The sequence below is a fragment of the Mus musculus genome, chromosome 2 (assembly GCF_000001635.26).
Source record: "Mus musculus strain C57BL/6J chromosome 2, GRCm38.p6 C57BL/6J".
NCBI classification, from domain to species: Eukaryota; Metazoa; Chordata; class Mammalia; order Rodentia; family Muridae; genus Mus; species Mus musculus.
Genome location: NC_000068.7, coordinates 121,287,726 through 121,313,349, shown reverse-complemented (window position 1 = coordinate 121,313,349; position 25,624 = coordinate 121,287,726). Strand labels below are relative to the sequence as shown.

General features: G+C 52.3%; 3 protein-coding genes across 61 annotated transcripts in view; 2 read left to right on the top strand and 1 right to left on the bottom strand.

Annotated features, from left to right (window-relative positions):
• Nucleotides 1–2,793, top strand: part of Ppip5k1 (diphosphoinositol pentakisphosphate kinase 1) — a 45,097-nt gene extending 42,304 nt beyond the window's left edge. For 43 of the 47 annotated variants that reach the window (XR_001783059.2, XR_001783061.2, XR_001783060.2 and 40 more), the window contains one exon: nucleotides 868–2,793. Coding sequence is in view for 40 of the 47 variants with exons in the window: in XM_030251779.1 (XP_030107639.1) it covers nucleotides 868–1,694 (827 nt within the window). In the remaining 7 variants the exon portion in view is untranslated. The remainder of the gene's footprint in view (nucleotides 1–867) is intronic. The other 4 variants (XM_006499741.4, NM_178795.4, XM_011239615.3 and 1 more) reach the window with 3 other exon arrangements.
• Nucleotides 2,518–23,760, bottom strand: Map1a (microtubule-associated protein 1 A). Of its 3 annotated transcripts, none has more exons than NM_032393.2 (7): nucleotides 23,478–23,748; nucleotides 22,529–22,630; nucleotides 14,671–14,753; nucleotides 14,304–14,444; nucleotides 5,978–14,081; nucleotides 5,615–5,835; nucleotides 2,518–5,418 (listed from the first exon to the last, which is right to left on the bottom strand). In NM_032393.2, the coding sequence occupies exons 1-7, from the start codon at nucleotides 23,713–23,715 to the stop codon at nucleotides 5,263–5,265; spliced, it is 9,045 nt and encodes a 3,014-aa protein (NP_115769.1). In that variant the 5' UTR covers nucleotides 23,716–23,748; the 3' UTR covers nucleotides 2,518–5,262. The 3 variants fall into 3 exon arrangements, with proteins under 3 accessions (NP_115769.1, NP_001166977.1, XP_006498935.1); XM_006498872.4 differs by having other exon boundaries at nucleotides 3,914–5,418; nucleotides 5,615–5,832; nucleotides 23,478–23,760; NM_001173506.1 differs by lacking the exons at nucleotides 22,529–22,630; nucleotides 23,478–23,748 and adding an exon at nucleotides 17,808–17,896.
• Trp53bp1 (transformation related protein 53 binding protein 1) overlaps nucleotides 16,996–25,624 on the top strand; it is a 101,520-nt gene continuing 92,891 nt past the window's right edge. For 9 of the 11 annotated variants that reach the window (XR_003953350.1, XM_017318937.2, XM_017318936.2 and 6 more), the window contains exon 1: nucleotides 23,005–23,130. The gene's annotated coding sequence lies outside the window, so the exon portion shown is untranslated. Of the gene's footprint in view, nucleotides 17,076–23,004; nucleotides 23,131–25,624 lie in introns of those variants that run through there. The other 2 variants (XM_030251686.1, XM_030251687.1) reach the window with 2 other exon arrangements.

The window sequence follows — 25,624 nt, the reverse complement described above, 5'->3', positions numbered from 1 at the left end:
ATCCAAACTTGACAGGAGCACCCAAATTCTTGATTCCAGGAGGGAGAAGGCAAAGCCTAGTGAGTGAGGGAGGGAAACTGGGGCTCTAAAGAAAGGATTCTTAAAAAAAGGTGGGTATCACATTTAATTAAGAGCCTTTCTCCCTTTTTTGTTTTGTTTTGTTTTGTTTGTTTTGATGGATGGTCTCATATAGCCTCAGCTTCCCTTTGACTTGCTTTGTAGAGCTGAGGATGACCTTGAACTTCTGCTCCATCCACCTACCAGGTGCTGAAGTCATAGGTACACACCACCATTCCTGGCCTTAGTGCAGTACTGAGTCCTGAGTTTTCCACATGATCATAAGCTAGCACTCTACCACCGAGCCGTATACATAGTCTCCTTAGCAGGGAACATTCCAACAGATAATATTGTCTTCTTCATCTTCCCTTCTTCCTATCCATATCTTTACACCATACATATAGAACTAGAAACTGTGGAGATGGAACCTGATAATCAGTATTTTAAGTATTTCCCATAGTTTTGATGTATAAGAGTAATTGTGAACCTTTGGGACAAAATGTTTACATGTACCCAAAGTTGGAAGGAGGAGCCATGGGAATTTAGAGTTGGGATCAGAGAGTATTTGTAAAAACTAGATGAAGTGGGCCTCATTCTCTTGAACCTTAGGTAAGCCTTAGCATCATTAGGTTAGTGTGACCATTTCTAAGCTGAGCAAGTGCTTATATTGGCCACATTTAGGAAGAATCCAGACCTTTTCTCCAAAAACACGAGCAGCAAAGTTAATGTGCTCTAGGGTTTAATGTCCATGCATGGATAGAGCCTCCTCTTGCAGTTTGTTTGACTTGACCTCCTAACTCTGCTTTACAGACAGCAGCGGGCCTTCCAGTACTGTGTCCAGTGCTGGCCCTTCCTCTCCTACTACAGTAGATGGAAACTCACACTTTGGCTTCAGTGATCAGTCCTCTGTAAATATACATATGACTGAAGAAAAGCAAGGCTTTGGGTTGCTCCAGGAGACTCCTGGAGATGGAACACGAGAGCTCCATATAGAAAGACAGCAAGAGCTTGTTGAGCCAGCTCAGTCCCCTCAAGAGCTACCTGTGGAAATCTGCCCTTCAGGAAGTCAGGGTGTTACCAAGGTCAGCCAGACATGCCAGGAGGTCCCGGACATCGTCCAGCCGTGTCACAACATCCATGAGGAGATTGGCCAGCCTCAGCAGGAGGTCCCTGACATCAGCCAGCTGTTGCTGAAGGACCATGACACTACTACCAACACGTGCCACCTGTGCCAGGCCAGCCAGCTGTCTCAGAAAGTTTGTGAGGAAATTTGCCAGCTTTGTCAAGACAACCATGAGGAGAGTAACCAACTATGCCAGGAAGTCTCAGTAAAGCTGGGCAGGATGGTCCATGGATTCCCTGTAAATGTTGATAGCACGGCCCAGGAAACCCTTATGGAAATTGGCAGACCAACCCAAGAGATCCCTGAAGATCCATACCAGGAGTTCTCTGTGAAGGTTGGCGTGCTGGCTCAGAAGGCCCCTGCCATCAGTGAGCTATCTCAAGACATCCCTGAGGCTGACAAACCATCCCAAGAGCTCTCTGAGGAGACTGAGCTGCAGGCTCAGGAGGTCTCTGAGGAGATTGATCAGGAGTCTGAGGTGGTTGATGAGCTGCCTCCTGAGGCTATCTCCTAAGTTCAATGTCTACCCAGTGATGTAAACACTGAAAACCAGTCTCTGGCCATGACCAGCACTCACCCCTCCACTAGCACCATGTGACTTGTAGTCTTGTCGTTGGTTTCCCACTCTGCCAGCTCTTTGAGCCAGCAGCCTTTCTGTTGGCTAACACACAGAAAGAGCCCCACGCAAGGTGTGGGCTCACAGCAGCAGTATCTGAGAAAGCAGGCCTTGTGGCATGGAACTTACTTCTGCCAGCGCTTATACTTACGGAGGAGCTGTTGATGTTCAGAGACATTGTTGGCTCTTCACTTAGCCATGGAGTGGGAATCATAGATTGTTTGGAGGAAATGCCACTTAACTGCTGAAGATACCGTGCTGAGGGAACAGCAGATATAACATGGAAGGTGGCAGGGTCTCTTCTTGTTGACTGAAATATTCACAGCTTTTTAGGGTATCCTCAGTCCATATGTGCATTCAAGGAAACTCTTAACTTCACTAGCACAGGCTAGCACAGGGGAACCACCTAAAATGTCTGGAAAATAGAGTTCCAATCTCAAAAACATCTGTTGTGGCTACTCATGGTTTATACTGAGCTCATGGGTGTTTCCATGTAATTGCCAAGTGCTCCCCTGCCTAGTCCTGCTTCTGTGGACATCAGCTCAAGAGAAAAATAGATATTAGATTGCCATGCAACTTCAGAGTGACTACTTAGACTGCTCTGGGAGATTTGCATCAATCTATGAAGCCAGGCCTCCTTTTGTTGTGGGGCTGTTGGGCTTAGAAGATGCTGTAATAGAGAGAATCAAGTTCTATTTTAAACAATTAGCAGAGATCAATGTTGTACAGATATGAGCAAAGATTTAATATATATATATATATATATATATATAAACATATATATTTCTGTAGTTTGCCAGGGACAGACTGGCCAAAGATCAAACACTCCAGGGTCCCCAAGAGGTTTGTCCTTATATCATGTGTCTTTATGACCATATGTGATTACAAAGCTTTTCCCAAAGATCTAGGGATGGGAGTGGGTGTGGGTAATGTTGTCATTGGAGTCTGGGGCCGGAACATGACAAGTGCTCAATAAACACAAAATAATGAGAACGAGGGGGTGTGACTCCTTTGTGACCTTTGTGAACTCAAGAATGAATATGTAATCCCATTGTGTCCATGACTGAACCAATCACATACTGGAGATGAGCGGGGATTGGCTTTAAAGAGTCCCTGTAGTGGTCAGTCTACCATCCCAAGTGTTTTTACTGAGCAGAATGCTGGGTAGTTTCTGAGCAGCAGCCTCTGATGCCTTCCTCTCTGGTGCCTTGGGGTGTGAGTCGGGAGCTGACAGGAAGAGGCACTGCCTGGCCTCTGCTCTGTTGACATATGTACATCAGGAAAGCTCCAGACACTGGGATGACTACAAGGTTCCCTTCTCATATACACATTTATAACCTGACCACTCATGACATGCCTAAGACTACAAAGGGTTTTACTATGGGGACTTAATGTAGCTTTCATCCATTGGGCAGTAAATGAAAAGATTTATTAAGAGTTTTCTGGGAAAATACAGGGACTACTTTTGACCCCATAGAATGCAGATTGCACTCTCTAAACCAGATGTTTATGTTCCTGCTACAGGCTCCCACATTTTAGACTATTTTTATATTTTTTTTGTTTGTTTCTTGCTTAAATTTTTACTTTATGTGTATGGGCGTTTTGCCTGAATATAAGTCTATATACTGCATGTATGCCTGGTGCCCACAGGGACCAGAAAAGGGTGTTGAAGCCACAGGAAGTGGAGATATAGAGTTGTAAACTGCTATGTGAGTTCTGGAAGAGCAGCCAGTGTTCTTAACCACTAAGCTATCTCCAGCCCTTGTTTTTTTTTTTTTTTTTTTTTTTTTTTTGAGACAAGGACTCACTCACTGTGTAGCTCAGGCTGGCCCAAAACTTTCTATAGCCCAGGCTGCCCTCAAACTCCTAATTCTTCCACCTCTACCCTGAGTGTTAAGATCACAGGCATGCACCATCACACCCTGCTTCTTTTCAGAAATGATGATGGTTCTCTCATCTCATCCTCCTTTCACACAGGCTGGCTCTCCCGAGTCCTGGGATGGGTTTGAATAATGGAGAGTCTTCCAAGATAAATGATAACTGAACCAGAGGGATGGAAACCAGGATAGCTTACTGTCTGGAGGAGCCTTGGAAAGCCTAGGCAGCACCACACCATCTGCAATGAACTTGGTTTATTGTTAGAGGTGGAGGTGGCTCTGTTACAGCAGCTGGGAACTGTAGCAAGGAAGTGTGGGGAGGAGCGGAGCACAGCGGCAGGGAGGGGAGCTAGGAAGAACAGGAAGTGAGCTCCTTTTGGTTTCCCATTGGCTTGGCAAAGAAGGCAAGCCCCAGGGACTGTCAGCGGCTGGGTCTCTCAGTCCAGCAGGGTCTGGCCGGGCTGCTCACTGGCTTGCTTGGGGCGAGGTCCTGTCCTGTAGTAGAATGCTCAGCCTCTCCTCACTCTGGAGGAGTTAAGCTATAGCTCACCTTCCTCTCTTCTTTCCCCTCCTCCCTCCCTCCCATCTCCCCTCCCCCAGTTCTCTAGTCCAGCCTCCACCTCCCAGAAACTCTATCCAAGAGTTTAGGTTTAGAGAGGCAGCCAGTGTTCCCATTTCAGCTGCAGGATGGTAGAGGATTGGAATGTTAGGGAGTCACACATGGCTAAAGTGGATGTGGGTGTCAGGCAGTGGCTTATTGTTTAACCCATTACACACCAGGCCATAGCAGATGACCACATGCAGAGAAGCCAAGCAGGGGATGAGAAGAAATGAGGCTTATTGGAATGGGGTAGGTGAAGACTAAGTGATTGGGGAGCTTGGAGCAACTGGGGTTGGGGCTCTCCTTGCCCTTTGTGCTGCCCAGGTAGCCTGGTCTGGGTACAGCCCGGGGCTGTAAATGCTATGAAGAAGGGGCTGAGAGATGAGCTCCTTTTTCCTCTCCCTAGTTCTTGGTCTAAAGAGCTTCAAGTTTTGGATTGAGACATTCAGATATTGTGGGACGCAGTAAGACAATAGAGCAGCCACATGTCCCCAGGTAGCTGCTGGAACCCAGACTCTAGTGGCTAGGGCATGGCAGATGGAGGAAAGGGCGCAGCTCTGGCACCTTACTAACAGTGGCCTTCCCTGCATCATCTAAATTATCAGCAATCCTTTCTGGAATGCCAAATAAATAAATAATGAGGTTCTGGGGGAGAGACTGTTGTTAATCTTCCTCCACCGGGAGGAGTGTGCTGTTTGAAACCCATCCTCACCAAGACCAGCATTTGGCAATGCTAGGAGAGGGGGTTGCTCTAGGGGTTTCAGGCTTCAGATGACCTTTCAGAATCGTGTATCTCCTCATTGCCTTTGGTCTTGAAACCCCAGGAAGAGATGAGGGGAAGGACAGGACCTCCCACTTAGCCCCAAGTCCCAATAACATGACATGGCCCCTGCCCGGCTCGCCTTCCCTCAACCCCAGAGGACTCAGCAGTAGCCATTCTCTAAATGAACTGTAGGAGTGGATCCTTAGGGAAGGGAGCGCAGGTCATTCAGAACTCAATCTTGCAGGCTGGAAAGGACTCGTCCTGCATCACCACAGTGCTGCTGCTAGCCAGGACCAGGACGTTCAGTTGCTGCTGTTGCTCGTGTGTCTGCTGATACCACTCACGAGTCACCTCCGTATCATGAGTGGGAATCAGAGTCACCTAAGAGGAAGAAAACATGCCTGAGGTGAGAATCTGGAGGAAAGACAGATGAGGGGGAAGGAGAACTGATGGTCTCAAACAATCCCCCTCCCCATACAAAGGACCTTGTCTTTTTGTGAATAGGGGCTGTGTCCTACTGTGGCCTCCTCTGACAGAGCTTTGACCAGATTCTAACTTTGTGTCTCCTGCTACTCACCTGAAGGTTCTCCCCCCATTGGGCCTTGCCTTCCAGCAGGGCATCCAGCACAGCCCGGCTTGGCTCGCCATTGGCAGGGTCATTTCCACTGACCACATAGTAGGATGCACGCACTCGGCGGAAGAAGTCCTGATCAGCAGTCTTGCCGCTGCAGTGATTTGGGATATAGGCAAGATCCACATACACAGGAGGGCCAGAGCTACCCTTGGACCCCAAGGCTGCTGTAGAGACAAGCAGAATGCATTGTAAAAACAGCAAAGCAGACAAAACTTGGTCACCTCCCCACTTGCTTAAACAGCTGGAGCCCTTGGCTAGCCCACACCTACAACAACCCAGTGTCTCCCACTTTCCTGATATACTCACTGGATCCTGCCTTGAGGCCATTGACTAAGCCTTTAGACATGGGGCTGTGACCATCCTTTTCTTCTGAGGTGACCTGGCTTGGGGTGCTCCGTGGTCGGGGTAGGGCCCGGGATGTTCGATCTACAGGCCCTTTGCCAGGAGTAGGTGACCGTTTTCCCCGAATATCCAGACGCCGAGCAGGAGATGCAGGCTTGGCCCGTCCAGGGGCCTTACGGCCAGGTCGTCCCTGCACCTTTTCCCGTAGTCTCTCAACTCTCCCAGACTCTGAGCTGAGCCCCTCGGGGTCAGCCATGCAAACATCCGGTCGGGGAGGGGGTGGGCGGGGGTCCGGTAGGGGGGCTGGGGGTGGGTCATGGCCAGGTCTGGGGTGGTGAGTTCCACTAACTCCCCCAGCTTTGTCCACAGGCAAGAAGTCCCCATCTTCATCTGAGTCAAGGGCTGCCTCAGCTGTGATGGATGGACACTCCTCAGTTTCTGGTGGGACATCAGAATCTGATTGTGAGGAGCCTGAGTCGCTGGCTGATGTGGGGGGTGTCTCATCAGCCATAGGGCATGGACCTCCTGTGGCCCCTGGCCTCCCTGCCCGGCGCCGCCCTCCTTTTCCTGCCAGCCGAGCCTCTTCCGTTGAAAGGTCACTGTCATCTGTGGATGGGGGCAAAGGAGGGTTCAGGAATGAAGGGGAAAGCTCCCCGCAGTGGGGGCGGGGGTCTGTAGCACATCCCTGAGGTCCAGCCTCGACTTCAGAAGAAAGACTGCAGGGTGGACCCCCGGAGCTCTTCCCAGGACGCTGCTCAGATGAGAGAAGTGTATCCGGCCGGGAGCTCCTCTCCGCTCCCTCGGGCCAGGACCCTCGTTCCCAAGCATGAAGGGCTTCAGCCTCTTCTTTTTCTGCTGTGGCTGTGGCAAACCCTGGGGGATTAAGGCTGGTTTCTCCTGGGCCATTAGCTTCATGATCTCCAGAGTGGCTCAGAAAGGGGCTTGGCTTCTTGGTGAGTTCCCCTGAGCACTCCGGGCGGCAGGACAGGGTACCGTCACCCAAGTTTCCAGGCAGGCTTGGAGCTGGAGCTGGAGCTGGAGCTGGAGCCAAGTCCCGGGAAGCTAAAGGGGCTGGGCTCAGAGGAGTGAGGTCCCAGAGGCTGTGGGCAGCTGGCTCGTTCCCTGGGCCCAATTCTCCTGAACTCTGTTCAGCCACCTCTAGACCTGGAGGGAAGCGTTCAGCCACACTTGAAATCACAGGCGTGGTAGCCTCAGAAGAGGACCCTTCAGACAAGGCTGGCGAGGCAGGTCGGGGTAGATTGGAGAGAAGAGGGGCCCCTGGCGAGCTGGGTGATGGGAGTTGGGGCAGTGAGGAATCCAGGCTGGGTGCCTTGGTCACTTCCAAGTACTCATCATGTCGGGTTCTGGTTGGAGTTCCTGGAACCAGGGCCAGAGCTCGGTCCCCAGAGAAGGCAAGAGAGCCACAGGGTGCGGAGCGGGGTTCAGCCGGAGAGGGCAGCTGAGGGGGAGCAGGCTGCAAGGAGGAGAAGCCAAAGGCTGAAGCAGGGAAGTCCAAACTTGGTCGGACAGGTCCTAGGTGAGAGTCTGAGGAAAGGCTGCTATGCGCCTCAGTTTCAGGCCACAGTGAAGGGTGGCCCACAGGCATGGGGTGATGGGGACTTGGGGACTGGGTCTCTTTCTCCGGCTGTTCCCGAGCCCCCTTCTCCAGGTCTGAGTCATTAGTACCATCATCCCAGTGACTTCGGCCTGCTTCCTTTGGGGATGGGGTCCTCCTGTCTGGGCCACAGCTCGTAGTGCTTCCATTAAGAGGGGGACTTGGGTCTTGGCTCAGGGAGATAGGGGCACGAGGGGGCACTGCAGGAGGGGTGAAGCTGGGCTCCACATTGGGCCCTGGCTCAGGTTCTTGCCTGGGAGGTATAGTGGGTCCTGCCAGAGATGCATAGCTAAACGTTGGAGTGTCAGAGTGGAGGTTTGGGGGCGACACAGCGGATGAAAGCTCCTTCTCTGCAGACTTATTGCGGCCAGCAGCCTCCTCCTTGGTTGAGAGGTGTGGGGGCCAATCCCCAGATGCCCCCAGTGGAGGCTCCCTGGTGGGGCAAGCAGGGCCCAACCCAGTAAGCATCATCTGTTCGTAGATGTCTGCATACTGAAAGCTCCTCTCGTCGGGATAGGGTGTGGGCTCCCTCTGCTCTGGCTCAGTCTGCTCAGCATCCCTGGTGGTGTGACTCTCCGTAACCTCTGGGACCTTTGAACTGAAGGAGCTGCTGTCAGGAGCTCCAGCCCCACCCTCTCCTTCCCTTTCCCCTTCAGCTTTGCGATAGTCCTTCCCTAGGGGGGAGTATGGACCACCTTCCAACTCAGCTGCCCCCTCCTGCACCGCAGCCACCACACTGTCATATTCAGCGATGCCCCAGGAGAAGGGCGCAGGAGCATGTGGGTCTGGGGCCGGGGTCGGGGGAGCTGGAGCTGGAGAGAGGGGTGCAGGAGGCAGGGGCCTGTCCTTAGGTACCCATGGTGGGATCTCAGCTAGCCATGATGGGGTGGTAGGTTCATTCCTCGTGGGTGGTGTGGACTTAGTGTCTGGAACAGGGCTTTCCTGTCCTGGAGCTGAGGGAACCCTCTGTCCAGTCATCTCAGGTGGGGATGCTGGAGGGGAGATGATCTCAAAGGGAGAGCGAGTCAGTTTGTCCTCCTCCTCTGGTGGCAAGCCAACTGGCGACTCAGCAAGCCAGCGCTCTACTTCCAGCCCCTTCTGTGGCAGGGGCTCCTGGAAATCCTTGAAATCCGAGGCCCAGGGACTCCGGGGAGTGTGCTGCAGTGGGGTTATTTCTTGTTCATTTGGCCCCTCATCAAGAAACGTACTTTCACGTTCCTCAGAGTACCGTGGACGGGCTCCTTGTCCATCTAGCTCATGGGGGAACCAGACCTTCCTCTCACAGCTTAGCTCCTTCCAGTATGCATCCTGCTGTAGGGTTATGTCTCTGTCTCTCCAATACCTGACTTCCTGCTCAGGAGACTTGCCCTCCCAGGCTGGAACAGGCTCTCCTCTGGTTGGAGATGTTTCTCGCCATCCCTGGACCACATCCTGCTCCTTCCAGTATTTCTCTTCCTGCTCTCGAGCCTTGCCCTCCTCTTCTGGGCTCTCTTCCAGCCCCAAAGCTCTGGTCTTCTCCGGGACAGCTCCATCCTGCTGCTCCACACCTTTGGCCTTTTCTGGAGACTTTTGGTCAAGGGTCATCTCTTTTGGTGTTGTACTTTTATCTTCCAGGAAAGAGCTCTTCTGCCCCTGAGTTTTGTCTTCTTTTAGGGTCCCATCTTTCTGTCCAGCAGCCCTGTTGTCTTGGTCCAAGGCAGCACCCTCTTTTTCTCGGGCCCAGTCTTTTTGTTCTAAAACCTGTTCTTTCTCTTCCGAGGCCTCATCCTTCTGTTCTTTATCAACCTTGCTTCTGTGTTCTGGAGCTCTGTCTGTCTGTGTTGGTTGGGGGATGATGTGCTCTGGAGCCCTGTCTTCCAGTACTAACACTTTATCTTTCTCTTCAGGAGTCTTATCTCTCAGCTCTAAATGCTCGTCCTTTTGTTCTAAATCTCTGTGCTCTTGTGCTCTGGCTCTTGGTTCAGGGGCCTGGGTCTGTTGCAGGGCTGCACCCCTTTGTTCTAAGGCCTTGTCCTTCTCTGCCAGGCCCTGGTCCTCCAGATATAAGTCTTTGCCTTTGGGTTCTGGGCCTTTGCCCAGCTCCACAGCCGTGTCTTTTTTGTCCAAGTCTCTGCCTTTCTGTTCTGAAGTCTTATCCTGCTGTCCTCCAGGCTTGTTCTCTTCATCTAGAGCCTCGTCCTTCTGATGCATGACTGAGTCCCGCTGGACAAGAGCAGCCTTCTCCGACAGAATCTGGTCCTTCTGCTGTAGGGTTTCACTCTTTCGCTCGAGTTCCTTCTCCTTCTGTTCAGTGGCTCTGTCTTCCGACCCCGGAGCTTTACCCCCCCACTCCATGGCCAGGTCCTCCATGGCGGGACTTGACAAAGACTCGGGACTCTTGGTGAGGGAGCTATCCGATGTCATAAAGTGTCCACCAGGGCCCGTGATCTCTCCAGGTGAGTGTTTCCTGTCACCTGACAGTGCAGAGTGAGAGAAAGAGCTGCCAGGTAAATTTCCAGCAGGGCTCTCATCTGTGAGACCTGCCTCTCCAGCAGCCTCATCTGTGGGAGGTGACACTGTGGCTGTGTGGGGCTCTGGAATAGACACAGGAGCTAGGTGGCAAGAGTTGTCTTCTGCCTTCACCAGAGGCCCCTTTTCTTCCTTTCCTAGGCTTAGTTCTCCAAACTGGAGGGTGCCAAGGCTTTCTGGAGAGAGCTGCTTAGAAGAGATATCCAGAGAGGTCTCCTTGCTAGGACTCTCTTCCGAGAAAGAAAGTGACTGGGTGTCTTCTGGGGACACCATTGGCCAAAGGTCTTTGTGTAGCTGCTGCTCTTTCGGGGTACAGGGAGACCTGGGGGTGGCCTCTTGTTTGGCAGTGTCTGGGGAGACCACACTGAGGACAGACAGGGACTCTGCATCTTCAGGGGAAAAGCTTTGATCAGTAAACCCAAGCAGCTCATCTTTCTGAGGCTCAGCGGGCTCCTGAGTCCTCACTTCTCCAGGAAGGCTGCCTGCTCCTGAAGCTGCGCCTGCCTCTCCAGTCTCAAACACTACTGCTTTGTCTTGTTCTGGCAACAGTTGAATAGTACAGCCAGTCTGACCCCCAGCAAGGCTCCCAAGTGTGTCCTGGGCTTGGGGGCTCCTGGAAAGAGGTACTTTGCCCTCTTCTGACATGGCCTCCTCAGGCCCTGGCTTAACTGTCTGCTCTTCAGCATCTTCCTTGCTCACACCAGGAGCGTGCTTTGTGTCTCCCCAGGAATCTTCTTGGAAGTCTTGAGGCTCAGACTTTTCTTCCACGGGGGACTGATGAAAGGGCGTGTGGGCAGCACTGGGTGGGCCAGATGGTGGAGGAGACGCCATCTTCACGGTGCTATCATCTGGGCTGAGGCACCGTTCCTCCACTTCTCCGAGGGCCGGTTCCCCCGGATGTAGGGCATGTCCAGGGGCACCAAACACGGCAGCATACTGACTGGACAGTTTCTCAGACGTTGTTACATTCTTTTCTTCCTTTCCTACAGCCTTCTCCCCGGTCAAACCTCTCCCCACAGACTCTCCTTTCTTCTCCGACTCCCCGGTCACAGAGAAATCCTCACAGGGCGGTGACTTGAAGCCCTTGTCTTCTTCCAGGGAAGAGGTGGGTGAGATGGTGCCTGCTGACGGCACATAGTCCAAGCCCTGAGTGGCTTCAGTGCGGGAAGAGGGAATACTTGTGACAGTGTCGAGCAACAGGGAGCTCTTGCCTGTCTCCTCCGTCTGGGGAGCTGTGAGTGAAGCCACAGATTGGTCCTCAGCCACCGATGTGGCAAAGGAGGAGAGTTTGTCACACTCCGTGATTGATGTGGCTGAGGACACATGTTCCTCTTCAGCCAGAGGGGCAGCGACCATGTTGGGAGGGTAGGTGAGTTCAGTCTCAGGTGCCCCATAAGTTTTGCTCGAGCTGGCTGGAACAGCACTCTCTGCAGACTGGCTGGCTTCAAAGGGACCAGGACCTTCAGGCCCAGAGAGGTCATAGGTACTCGTGGGGAATCGGGGTGGGGCTGGGCGTTCGTCCGGCTCGTCGTGAATCTCCTCGTCTGAGATAGTCTGCTCAGTCTCTGAGTAGCCAGGGATCGTCTCATCCTGAATGTAGGAGACATGCTCAGCGGCTCCTGCAGGCGTGGCCAAGCTGCTCAGGAAGGATGCTGTCTCCTTTTCAGGCGCCTTGCCCTGGAATCCCAGTTCCCGGCCGCCAAGAGCCTCTCTGCCTTTTGGGATTACCTTTAAGGCTTCCTGCATATGTTTTTGATAAAAACTCTCAGCCTTTGTCTCTTCCTCTTCCTCATCTGAGGGATGGACCTCCTCCATCTCCTCTAACTCAGCCTTTTCTATCACATCCTCCTTTACCTCAGGTTCACTCTCCTCCCTGGCCGCAGCAATGTTCTCTGGGGTCAGCTCTGCTTCTCTCGGCTTCCTTTCCTCCCAGGTTTCTTTCTCTCTCTCTACCTCAGCACCTGAGTCTGGGGCTCTGTTCTTGCTCCCTTTATCCTCGGGAAAGTCTGGGACAACCTCTTTCTCCCTTTCTACCTGTTCTTGCTCCAACACTGAAGCAGGGGGTTGGGTCACCTGGATGGCTGTGCTTGGGCGTCCCTGCTCGGAGGCATCTGCAGGGAGCGGTTTCTCACCCAGTTCCGTGTCCCTTGGTTCAGCCAACAAACCTCTCTCCTCACGCTTCAACTCCTCAAAGTCCTGTGTGAGGTCCTCTGGTGAAGACAAGGCCAACTCTCTGTGCCCACTGGCAGCAGGAGGCGGTGCAGCCCCCTTCTGGGCTGGGGGTGTCCGGGGCTCAGAAGACAATTCTTTTTCCCCACGGGCAGCTCGGCCTTTGTCCACCTTGAGCCTTCCAGGGGCCTTGGCTTTGTAGAGGGTCTTACGGACCTCAGGGGTAAAAGGCTTCAGGTCTGGTTTAGAGAATTTCTTGAGTTCCGGCTTGGTATCTTTCCTCTTTTCATCCTTCTTGGCGTCCTTTTTCTCCTCCTTCCTTCCCTCCTCCTTCTTGAGTTCCTTCCTTTCCTTCTTGATCTCCTTCTTCTCCTTGTCCCTCTTCTCCTCCAGCTTTGAAATCTTTTCCTTCAGGTGCTTCTTGCCCACTTTATCCTTGATCAGCTTCCGCTTCTCAGCCTTCAGTGCTTCGCTGGACTCTGTCCTCACCCTCTCTGGCTTGGAGGGTTTTTCTGGGGGCTTCTCGGACGGCTCTTTTGCTTTCTTTTCTGACTTGGCTAACTCCTTGGCCAGCTCTGAGCGGGCCTCCTTGGCTCCCTCTTCTAACACCTCCTCCCGTTTGGCTAGCTTGCTCATTGCTGTCTTGGGGGCAGCTTTGAGGCTCTCCTTGCTGTCGGCCCGATGTTTGATTTTGCTGGGTTTCAAGTTGGCAGGCACGGCCCCAGCAGCCAGGTCCTTCTGTGTCGCCACAGGATAGCGCAGGAAGTCCAGGTGCCGCAGCTTTTCCAGGCCCTCCAAGATCTTGTTCTGGGGAGCATTTCCCGGGAAAAGCACTCGCACAATCTTCTCAGTAGGGTTGGCTGGGAGCCATACCACCAAGGCAGTGATGGAGGTCAGGTAGGGGACGGAGATCTCTGCCTCCTTCCCATTGGCCAGCACTATGCCTGTCTTGGCTTTACTATTGCCTGCCCACTTCTGCATGAGGAACTGCATCTCCTTACTGTCCTTGACAGGGTTGAGGACATACATGTCCAGCCTCCCCACACCCATTTTGTGGAAGAGGGTCAGCGGCTCGATGGTGTTGCTGACCACTCGGTACAGAGGCTCGGCTTGGATGCCGAGGCGGTTCAGGTGCTGAAGGGTGAGACAGGCCTCCTCGATGCTGCGCTTGGCCTTGCGGGAGGCGTCGGGCAGCCGGAGCTTATCAGGCACATTGAAGAACACGACTCCGAGCTCAGGGGAGATGAGGTTCTTCACCCAGTCGCTGTAGCTGCTGGAGCCCTGGGACTGCTCCTCCTCTAGCTCTGCCACCTTGCGCTGCAGGAGCCCATTGATGCCTGGCAGATTGTCAGCCCCAATGTGCGTGAGCAGCACCGAGTCAATGCGGTCCAGGTGCCGCACCAGCTTCCAGAAGCAGGACTTGCGGTCAGAACCGCCGTCCACCAGGATGTTAAAGCCATTGACAGCAAAGAGAGCAGAGTCCCCACGGCCACCAGGGAAGATGTAACAGCAAGGCTTGGAGAGCTTGAGGAAGCCTCCTGAGGTGGGGGGCTCAAGCAGGTCAAAGGGGGACGGCACATCCACCGTCTCAGAGACATACTCGGAGAACTCGGCCACTCCATCCATGGTGGGCAGCACAGGCTCAGGATTTAGCCGGAGGTGCAAGGTCTCTTGGGAACTAGACAGTCCCAGGTGGCTCCAGTCACCCTCCCCTAAGCAGGAAACAGTGAGGAAGGCCTGGATCCCAGGGTCTCTATTGCTAAGCAACTGGGCAATCTAGAGGAATAGGAAAGAGAAGCTGATCAAATCATTGGGGTTATCTTAGTCTGACCCAGATTCAGCCCCTACTCTTTACCTTTTTCTGAGGTAAAATGCCTACCTCCTGTCAGGGTTCCTGATAGTCAGTGTTTATAAGACTTCCCCTCCCTTGCCTTTCTCCCTACAACTTAAGTCCTGCCTCCTGTCCCCTTCTTCCAAGACACGCAGCAGGGAACTCACCTCAGGTTTGTGAAGGACCTGGGCGAAGTTTTGATATGAGTAAGTACCACTCTGTAGGATAAGGTCTCCCTCGGGTTCTAAAGTTTGTCCACTCAAGATGAGGAGTTTGTGAGCTGATGGGCTACTAAGAAGATGGTGAACCTGAAATGGAGGGCAGAGAAGGCACAGGTATGGGGCACCCAGGGAAAGGCACTGAAAATCCCTGCCCTGCCCCCTTCAGTGATATAAGGACACATTCCTCACTCCGTATTCCCCAGAGTGGGGCTGAGGATCACAAGTCAGTTCAGATAGTAGCCCGAGGTATAGTGGCGCCGCCAAGGGTCGGTTATAGCACTCAGAACAAGCGAGGCGCAGGCACTGGCCTTACCTCTGAGCTGATGCTGTCTGCAGTGGGGTTGACTAGGATGATGGTCTCGAGGGTCTCACTCTGGTGGCAGAGGGTCCTCTGGCCTGAGGGAGAGATGTAGGCATGTGTACTGAAATCAGTAGGTATTGATTTAAAATGAGAAGTACTGGGGGGGGGGGCACAGGGGAGGAAAAACAAATGATCAGAAAATGGGGTACAGGGTACCCAGTCATCTAGGATGCCACTAAGGGAGGCCTGGGAACTGCCTCCTCCAGCCCTTCCCTTTCCAGGGTTCTCCCTCCTCTCCCCCACGGTAGCAGACTTCTCCCTTCCCTCCATCTGCCACACCCTCCGATGCTGCCCAGTCCCCGCCCTTTTGCCTAGAACTTCAGCCCCAGACAGCTCTGTTGACAAGGAGCTTTTTGTCCCTCTGGAGCACTAAGTTCCTGGTGCTGCCTGGGGATTGGGGGTGGGGGGAGGGCTCCAGGGATGGCGGTCTTTACGGAGCTTTCTCTGCCTTTGCCCGCGGCTGGCAGTAAGGAGTTAGGCGCTTCTGTCTCAGATTCCCCTTCCTTTCCACCCCAAGTCCCCTACCCAAGGACAGAACACCTGTAATAGAAGATGATGGAGACACGTGGCAACTGGTTTCTTGGAGGGGACAGAGGATTCTAACTTGCTATTTTGTTTTCTGACTCTGCCAAGCCTTCCGTGTCAGAGCCGTGCTCCCACCACCGTGCTCCCAAGTATTTCACAGCTCCCTCTCCTCTATCTCCCTCACGTGCCCAGGCTCTAGGGACACCCAGCTCGCTGCAGAACTCATCATCCCTGCGACCAGTTCCCTGCCTCAGAGTACAGAAAGTAAGTGGCTGGCTCAAAACAAGAAACAGGGCCAGCGATGCTCTCTGCCAAGCATCCTAGGACTGGAGGTACAAAGAGGAATGACTCCTGCAAGCTGTTTTTTGACCTACCTATACACGCACACACAGACAGACAGACACACAGACACAGACACAAACACAGACACACACACACACACACACACACACACACACACACCACAGAATTAAAAACAATAGCAAGCAGGGCATGGTGGTGGCGTACACCTTTAATCGGGAGGCAAAGGCAGTTGGGTTTCTATGAATTCAAAGCCAGTTAAGTTCCAGGACAGCCAGAGCCACACAGAGAATTCTATCCCAAAACACCTAGCCAAATAAAAAGCAGGACCGCCAACAACAGCCAAGGCATTGCTTAGGATGGGGGGGGGGGGGCAGATCCTCTCCCCAGGGCTTTCTCCAGACCCACATAAAACACTAAGCAGTGAAAGTAAAGAACACAGTGGGTGAGAAAGAGGCTAAGAAGGATGGACCCGACTTCCCAGGTTCCTGCCTTCCCATCTGCCTCCTCTTCCAGCACAGTAGCAGTCACCGTAGGGTTAACCTTAGGGGCAGCTGGAGGATACTGGGGAGGGGAGGCTCAGAGTCCGTTCCCTGGAGCCCTCTTCGGCGACTCCAACTCCCTTTTCTTTTCTGAGGCTGGGACAAGGGTGACTGGGGCCAGGGCCTTTGTTTAGAGGAAGAGCCTTGATGCCAAGGAGCAGGCAGCAGATGCAACTATGGGGAAGATGAAGGTGTCAGAGACCCAAATCCTATGCAGGGCCTGTTGGGTCCTCTTCTGTGAACTTGGGAGTGGAGGGACACTTTGGCACAGGCAGGCAGGAGCAGGGCTTACGCAGCCTGGGCTATCTCCATCCTCTGCCAGTCTTAAGTCAGACTTAGAAGAGCCAGGACTCCCCCATCACAAACAAGGTCACACTTCAATCTAGGTAGAACAGAAAGACACGTCCTCTCCAGCTACCATCTCCCTACTCCAGCAGCTTCACGGTCCCCAGTGTATCCTCACAAGACCTTTGACCCCACTTCCTGGCCTGACACAGGACCCCCAGCCCCACTCCTGGGGAGCTAGTCCATTACATCGCTCCTTATCCTGGGAGAAGCCTGGTTTCTCTCTTCTGCCCCCCAGCTCTTCCAATGAAGGGAATTGCCGGGTTTTTTTTCCCCTTTATCTTTGCAGAAGACTATCTTAAGAGATTGGGGCGCTTCCCACAGCCAGTGCTGTGGTTGGGGGTGGGCTTCGGGTGTGAAGCTGAGTGGGCAGGAGGGCAGGTGTCTCTGCAGTGAGGCGGGGGGGGGGGTGCTCAGGCAGCTGCAGTCTGCCGCAGTGTGTGAGTGTGTGTGTGTGTGTGTGCGCGCTAAGCTCAGCCTCCAGCTCCAGCTCCGCCCCCACCCCCCACCCCAGCATGACAAGTCATTTTCTTGGCTGCCTCTGCATGGGGGGTGGGGGGTAGGGATGGGGGTGCATGCAGAGCAGGAGAAGAAACTGGCTTCTGTTGGAAGAGCCCCCATCTTGGGAAGGAAAGCACAGATGAGGTGAGGGTGGGGCCGAGGCAGGGAACCCGTGGGGTTGACAGGACGGAGAATGCAGGGCAGCTGCTGAAGAGCCAGGGCTCTCAAGCTCCTGAGTTGCCTCAGAGAGGCCACAGAGGGGGGCTTAAAGCCCCAGGCTCAAGCTGGCCACAGGGAATGGGGTGCGGGGAGCCAAAACCAAACCAGTTAGCCTATACGGAGGCACATGCCACGTCTCAGTGACCCATTCCTCCGTTCTCTTCCAGAGTGTCACCCCCTTCCCTTACTTGGCAAAAACTCGCTGCCACACTCACCCCAGAATAGGGAGCAGCTGAACAATCTAGTAGCTGATAACCCAAGGACCCTCCCAGTAGGTAAATTCCCCCTTCCTCTCAGCTTCTTCTGTTTTCCCTTAAAGACACAGCCCCCAAATTCCTCCTGTGCCCTGGCTGCCAGGCAAAACCGGTGGCACCACCCTCTATTGCTGCCTCTCAGCTGATGGTCCCCACCCCCACCTAGTACAGAGGTGGACTGTCACAGCCCCTGTTGGTTCCACTGGCTGTGGATCCAGGCTGAACCCCAAGTCAGTAATGTTCACCTCCTCTCTCCCTCCATCCCAGGCTGCCTTCCTACCAGGCTAGCCCAGGTCCAGATGCATCAGATTTACAAGGTACCAGATACCCCATCCCAGCTCCTTATCTACCACAGCATCCCCTAATCCTTCTGCCTTGCCGTGCCCTTTGGTTAGGCTCTTACCCTGGGGTGTGGGAGGGAGCCCCTCATGGAGGCGTCGGCTCCGGCCTCAGCCTTAGCCGGGCAGCTTCAGGGAAGAGTCTGCGGCACTTGGGGTGGGAGTGAGGGGGGGCTGCTTGACGGGGAGGGCGGTGCCAGGGCGGGGAAGAGGGGCTGGTCCGTGACGAGGCACTAGAGACTTAACTGTTTCTTGGCCTTTACAGTCTGAATGATCTGGTGCCTCTGCTTGGCTACTGGGAAGGGGAGGGAGCTAAGGGGTTCTCTATCAGTTCAAAGAGCCAGGGTGACCTCCAGCAGCTCTAAGGACCTTCTCCCCAAATCCTGTTTAGTAAAGAAATACTCTCTCGGCATCAACCAAAGGACCACAGCCCCACACCGGGGCACAGAGCCAGCTATAGGAGGCAAGGGCTGCATGGGCCCTCCCCCTTCCTCTTAGAAACCATCTGCTGCCTCTCCCCTCAGATGGACCCAGAGAGTGACCTTCAGTCACTGCAAGAGCCGAAGACAAAGAGGCTAAGGGGCCATAAATGTAAGGGAGCAGTGTGAGGGTAGTGAGTGACGTGGATAGCTGGACCCTGTTCTGCATCGCAGCAATGGGGAGCTGGGGAGGACATTTTAGACTGGAGAGTAGTGTGAATGTTCTGGAGCAGTCCCCCACTGGGGTGGGGCACAGGGACCCTGGGAGCTTCATGCAGGTCTGTGCTAATGCAGCCTGGCTGTAAGAGCACCCACACACGTTGCTTCTGAGTACTGGCTGTTAGGAGGCAGACGTGGAAGGGTAAGGAAGGTTTCTGCCTTCCATTGAACAAGTTAACGAAGACCAAGGACCATCGTCGCCAGGAGCCCAGGCTCAAGCAAAGCTTTCTCACTATAGAACACTCTAACATAAAGTACTCTTAGGGTCAGAGATGATCTTACAATGACTCGGTAGAGTGTTTGGGTCTCAATTGCTGCTCCTCTCCTCTCCCTGTAGCTGTGCTGTGTCTCACTTGATCTTGAACAGTCTTACGTTGACCTTGTGCCCTCCCGGCTCAGCCTCTGTCTCCACCTCTGCTAAGTGCTCCAGGACTAAAGGAAAGATCTGGAGAGCTGGAGCCCTGTGAGGTTCATACTCTTACATCCTGTCCTCTCCACAGTAACCCTCCCTGGGTGTGGTCAGCTCCTTCCGCCCACTCACCAGCCCCAGCCCCACCCCTGCTCCAGGCTGCCAAGGGCTGCTTTTGAAGGTCAGAGAAGCCAAAATAGTCTCTGCTCTCAGCAACCCCTACCCCGCTTTAGCTACAGCCAGAGGAGAGAAGTAGCTGAGTCACCAGTACTCTGGGGGACAGGGGGAACAGGATGCAAAGTAGCAACATGCCATATCCCTATTTGAATAGGAGCGGCCATCGGCATAGACACACACATAGATGTAAACCAGCTCAGCAGCATGGAGTAATACTCTACCTTCTGCAATGTCATCACTCTTATTTCACCCTGCCTCCAGCCTCCTGACTCCTCTATGCTTTTTAGGGATCTCTCAGTGTTTGGCGGGGGGGGGGGGGCACAACCTTAGTAGACATTGGGATTGAGAACAAAATATCATCCTCCAACTGAGATCAGAGCCCACCCTTGTTCTCAGCCATACACCCCCATAGCACACCTTGGCCCGGTGATTCCAGGTCACAGTTGGTTTTCCTTCCCTCCCCATCTCTAAGCTACCATTTGTGACAGCCTTTAACCCTTAATCCCTCTCTCATGCAGTGAAATGGTGAGATGCCAAAGAAGAGAGGGAGGTCTGAGCAGCCCCCGAATTCACACCCGATGCCACCTTCTGAACCATGCCACTAAATGATAAGTTAAACAATCTCAGAGCTTGCTTTCTGAACTAGTGAGTTCGTACATCAGTGCCACCTGTGACGACTGACCTTATCTGAAGAAAACGTTCCTTTCTGCCTACAATCCTAGCCTTGCAATGCATAAACGTGATATTTCTCTCATTGTGGAAGGTTTCAGAATTACCCTAAATCAGGATCCCAGTCTACACTAGTACTGGGGTATCCTAAGTTCTCAGACAAAACCCAAACTGGGGATGCTTGCAAAATGAGGCTTAACTTCTGTTCATCTCTCTCTGCCTTCACATTTCCAATGTAAACCTCTAATTCAGGATCCTCTGAGCACATGAATGTAACAAAGAGTCAGAAGGACTTAAAGGAATTCCTTAGCCTTCTCCTCTCCACCTCTCTCACCTCTTTCCAGTTCTCCAGGGTCTTGGGTAGCCCAGACTGGCCATGGACTTGCTATGTAGCCAAGGATGATCCTATGCCCCTACTTCCCAAGTGCTGGGATGGATTATGGGCCTATGCCACCACACTAGGCTAGCCCATACTTCTTAGTCTTAGAACATCAATCCTCCCTTCCCTATAGGAGCTCAACAGCAAATGCCTCCGTTTTATTGAATCTCAGTAGTGATGTGTCAGTGTGTGTGTGTGTCCACCATTCCCTACCCCCACTGTAGATCCAGGGCCTTCTGCATGTTAGGTGGGCTGCACCCCAGACCTTAAGTACAGTTTTCAATTACCCTAAGTTTTCCTAAAGCTATGTTAAAAATGCTTAGATGCTTCAGAGATCTGGAGGAGGAGTGGGAGCTATAAAGGAAGGCCCCAAATCTCTGCTGCTGATTGGTATGAAAGCTACCCTTTACATTTATTTTATTTTATTTTTTTTACCAGACGTGACCACTAGAAGGAGCTGGGCCACTGACTATCTGAGGGCCCCTTCTTTTCTGTATGTGTGGGGGTGGGATTGTAAATGTAGAGGGGGTAGGCCTAAAAATAATCACGCTCTTCCTATCATTGTAAGACATATTTTGTTCCTTCATTATTCTGGCCATAGTGGTCTACCCTATGAAGTAGGCCAGAAAGGTCAAACCATAAGACCGTTAGTGTATCTCCTTCAGTTCACCCCAACTCTTGGGTACCCTAACCTATCCACTCAAAGGAGGCTGGAAGGAGAAGGCAGTGCCTGCAGCTGCTTTGGGCAGGCTGTGTTCAGAGACAGCTGAAAGAGAAACTAGCAGGGGTGGAGCTATGGCTGCCTTAAGCTTTGTGCCCCCCTGCCCCCAGGAAATTCTCCACTGTTCTTCAGGGACAGAGGCCACCATGACAATGTCTAAACCTAAAACAAATTCTGTATGCTAAAAGTACGTTAGCATCTCGAGTGGATGGCTTCAAGCCCCTTGAGGACACCATAGCAAAACTGATTGAGGACATCAGTGGGTGTTTCTATTCCAGTGCCTGTTTCTGAGAATATGACACCCTGCAAACCTCTTCCCAAGCATTTCCTTAGTCTCAACTGGAAGAACAGCTAGGGACTTTGCCTCAGATATTGTTCATTTCTTACAGTACTCAAAGTCTCTATGGCCAGAAGGACAAGGTTAGAGAATCTGGTTTGAATTCCTAGTAGGACCCTAGATAACACTCAATCCTCAGTAATCAGTTGAACCCCCAGCCATCCCTTTATTCAGCCTTGTTTCTAGGAGTGTCAAGTGGCAAAACTGTCTTTTGGTCATAGGGAATAGTGGAGGATGTCATGACATGGGTCATTGTCAAAAGAAGGTAATCTCCAAGGAGCAAATGGCTCGTTTTCCAGGAAGCCAGTCCCATCAGGAAGATGCCAGCGTCATGGTATTTAAGCTGCTGCACATACTCTAAGTGTAATAGAGCTTTAGCCATGTCAACCTCACTTTCTCCAGCCTCTCCACAGCAGCTCATGAGAACTCATTGATGAGGAACTGGCCAGACTGGCGGAGCAGAAAGTCTATCTGCTGTACTGGACTGTTGAGAGTTAGTAACATGTGAAGTCTGTTATTTGGTAGCAATGACTATTGAGTACATGGAAGTCACATCCTATAAAACTATACGGAAGCAGGTACGGTGGTACATGCCTACAACTCTAGTACTCAGGAGGTAGAGGCAGGAGGATAACAAGTTTGATTGCATCCTAGACTACATGTGGACTATAGAGTGAGATCCTGGTTTTTTTGTTTGTTGTTTTTTAAAAGAAAGTTATATTGATTGGTGTGTCAACATTTACAATAATATGGCCAGATGCCCAACACCTTTATCAAGGGACGTAGGACTTTCCCAACTCTCTCCGTAGACACCTGCAGTAGAATGCTAATTAAGCTTTTATCGCACATTTCTAGACGAGTTCTCCCACCCATCAGACCTGATCTCAGAATCAAGCCTCACAAATCGAGGAGACCTTTGTCCCAGCCTGGCTCCCTGGGTGCTGATCTGATCAGCCCTAGGTGGCAGCCTTCTGTTCTGCTCTGAAGATCTGCTGGCTAAGCCAGGAGGAAACAGAAAAGAATCCTGGAAGGTGGGCTGTGAGAAATAAGGGTCTGGGGAGGTGAATGAGGCATTCTGGGATGTTTATAAAGAGAAGCAAGAAAGCTGGGGTATGCAGAAAGGGAACACAGAGGAAAAGCTTTTACCTGCGAGTGGTTTGATCACTTTCTTAGTGCTTGTCAGCTGCTGTGTACAACAACGTTTTTCCTGACAAAATTATGCTCTACCATCATATTGAGTGGTTGCAGTGTGTACTGGGCATTATCCACAGCATGTGTAAATAGCTGTGGAGCCATCAAAAGTCCCTCCCTTTTTACCTACCCAATCCTCCCATAAGGCCAGTTCTGGCCTGGATACTGGACCCAAAGGACTGAGACAAATAACCCTAGTCCTAACCTTTGACCTCTGAGGAGAAGTGAGCTAGGTGCCGGGTAATGAAGAGTCTCAACTGTTGGTTCAAGTCAAAGGATGATAAGTCAATATTCCAGGAGAGAATCCCTGTAAAAGAAAAGGGGGAAAAAAAATAAGAGGGTTCTAGTCAAAGTCACCCACAGAAAGCATTGCCAAGCTCCTGGGAGAGGAAAGAAATGGGAGGTGATGCCTCCAAGAAGGATAGCTAGTACCTGCTTTTTCCCCTTTCCAGAGGGCAAAGAGCAGAGTTTAGAATGGGCTTACTAATAAATGAGCTTGGAGTTTTTGTTTTTCAAGGCAAAACAGTTACGGTAGAAGTGACACGCAAGGGTCTATTTCCATATACTGTAGGTTTCCATAATGATCCCTCTTGCTAAATCAGATTCTAGATTCTCCTATGCCCCCTCCCTTGCCTCCATCCCCTGCTTCCACCCGCAGGTGGCTCCGCAGCACTGCGCCACAGGCACGGCTGAGGGAGGTGAGCTGCAGAGCCACGAAGGTCACTCTCTAAACTTGGCTGCCAGCATTCAGAGATTTGAGATGTGTACCTCGCGTTCAAAAACCTCCCCTAAAGAAGAAATTGTAAGGTAGGGACATGGACTTTTCAGGGTCTGATGAGGACTTTCGGATATATGGTCCAGTGGCTTCGGGAAAGGGGTGTGACCAGAGGGACCCCAGGGTCTCCACGGAGCTTCTCCTGCTCCTGCTCCGGGACACTGCGGAACAGAATGGGGTATGCAGAAAGGATGGGCAAGCAAGGTGTTGGCAGCTCGAGAGGACAGAGGCACATTCATGGAAGATGCAGGTGACAGGGTCGCAGGTTTCGGGAAGTGCACATAGAGATAGAGGAGACAGAAATGTGCACTGGGAGATGAATGCAGATGGCGGAGAGGCATGGATGGAGTACTGCGTAAAAGCCAGGAGAGCGGCTCACCTTGTTCAAGGTGGGCCCGCACGGCCCTCAGCTGACTCTCTGTACCGATATCGCCGATCACGATGAGCAAGGAGTATTTCCGCAGGTCCCAGCGCGCTGCCGCTACCGCGGCACCGGCCTCGCAAAGAGGCTCCGCCGGGTTCTGAGCTGGCGGTGCACCGAGGCTCTGGAGCCCCAGCTCCGGAGTTGTCTCCATGGCAACGCTGCCAGGCCGCGCGGTCCCGGCTTCGGTCGCCATGGAAACTCCCGCGGAGTGTTAGGCTAGCTGCGTCCGCTGCGGGGAGAGTGCGCGCGGTTCTTAAAGGCCGGCGGCAGGAGCCGTTCATTGGTCACTGCCTTCTAGGGGCGGGGCTGAAGCGCCGCAGGGGCGGGGCGGGGATGCGGTGGTTGTGCCGCTATGGGTGGTGGCTGCAGTCATCCACCTGCAGTTTTCCTGACCAAGTGCCCCTCTCCGACTTGAGCCAGGGTAAGGGTTCTGCGAGACCCAGCCGAGGGCGGAGTCCAAGGCGCGAGAACAACATCCATCTAGTTAGGCTGTGTCTGCGTTGAGCACAGTGTGGGAGGCAGTTCCGCAGCTTCTCTCGAACCTTGGGGAGCCATCTTGCCCTTCGCTGTCTCGGGGTTTCTATCGTGGTCTCCATCTGGCAATTATCGTTGTCTCTATTTTTCCCCCCGCCTCGCTGCATGCCAGGGTCTAGGTTACCAACCTGGGTTTCCCCGTCCTTGCCCCGAGCTCCGGGCGTGGTCAATCAGGCTGCGCAGTATTGGAGGGGACAGGATGACCTTCCTACCCTGAGTCCCTGGAGAGTAGTTATTCCAAGGATAGTGGTTGGCTAGTCTCCATATTTGCTGAGTGCAATGAGCTCAGACTGCAGCAAAGAGTATTTGAGTAAAACCCAGGAAAGACTTCCCAGCTACTAGGGATGTGACACAGTGGATAAATTTAGGAGACCATGTAATTACTGTACAGAACTGAATTAATATTCTCTGTCTTTCCCTCTCCTTCTCTCCATCCCTTCCTTTCCTTCCTCTCCCCTTCTCTTGCTGAACCCCCAACTCCCCATTCTTCAAAGACTCTCCACCACTACAGCTGATCTTACCCTGAGTCATTCTGTTGTGTGCATCAGAGAGAAGGCCTGTGTTTAGGCTCCAGTTATACTTGCTTTTTCTTCCATTTACCTTGCACTTTGGAGATGGTAGAAGAGAAGAAAGGCTACGGAGATGATTCAGTTGGTAAAGTACTTCCCTGGCAAGCAAGTGTTCAGGTTCTCAGAACTGTAAAAAAAAGCCAGGCACAGCGGTGAGCACTTGGAATCGCAGAGATGGTAACTAGGAGGGAGAGACAGATGAATCTCTGGAAGCTCGCAGGCCAGCTATACCATTGAGAGACCCTGGTATCTATAGTACAAAGAAGAAAAGGGTGTCTGAGGGACACCACTCCAGGTTGTCCTCTTGCACTCACATGTGCACACATGAAATCCTACTCCTTAAAAGGATAGAAAAGAGGTAATAGCTGATACCTCAAGCCTGCCAGTGAACCACGTTCTGACTGTTAAGTACCTCACAGAAATCTTAGCCCTATCTTGAAACATACTATACCTAACCATCCAGTCCATACTGTAAGTACTTTGGACATGCCATGAAAATCCTTTCTGTAGCAGAGACAAGAAAACTACTCTCAGGACATCAGATGGTAGGGTGCCTCTTCCCATACACTGCCAGCTGCAAACCCGAATCTGGAAAATGGCATGGGAAAATGTGCAGGCCTTTACTACAATCATAAAGAGTGGCATATGTGGCAGGAAGCCAGAGTGGAGCAAGGGGACAGTTTCCATAGCAACTGTAGAGATGAGCCTTTAGACCAGCAGAGGGTCTCTGTCTAAGGGACAGCAGCAATTAAGTACAGAGTCAGCTTCCATTAAGGCTAGCAGAGGTTAGACAATAGATATAAATGGTACAGGAGGAATCACACTCAGATTAGTCAGTAGGGCCGAAATTTAGGACTCTGATTTTAGATCCTGCTATAATCAAGTCTTAGTAATTAATGGCTGCAAATGCAGACTGTAATGGTGCTAAAAAAAAATCACACATGTGTTCTGTATAACTACGCAGTGGTCCCGTTGCCAAAGGCAGACAAGGTCATAGAA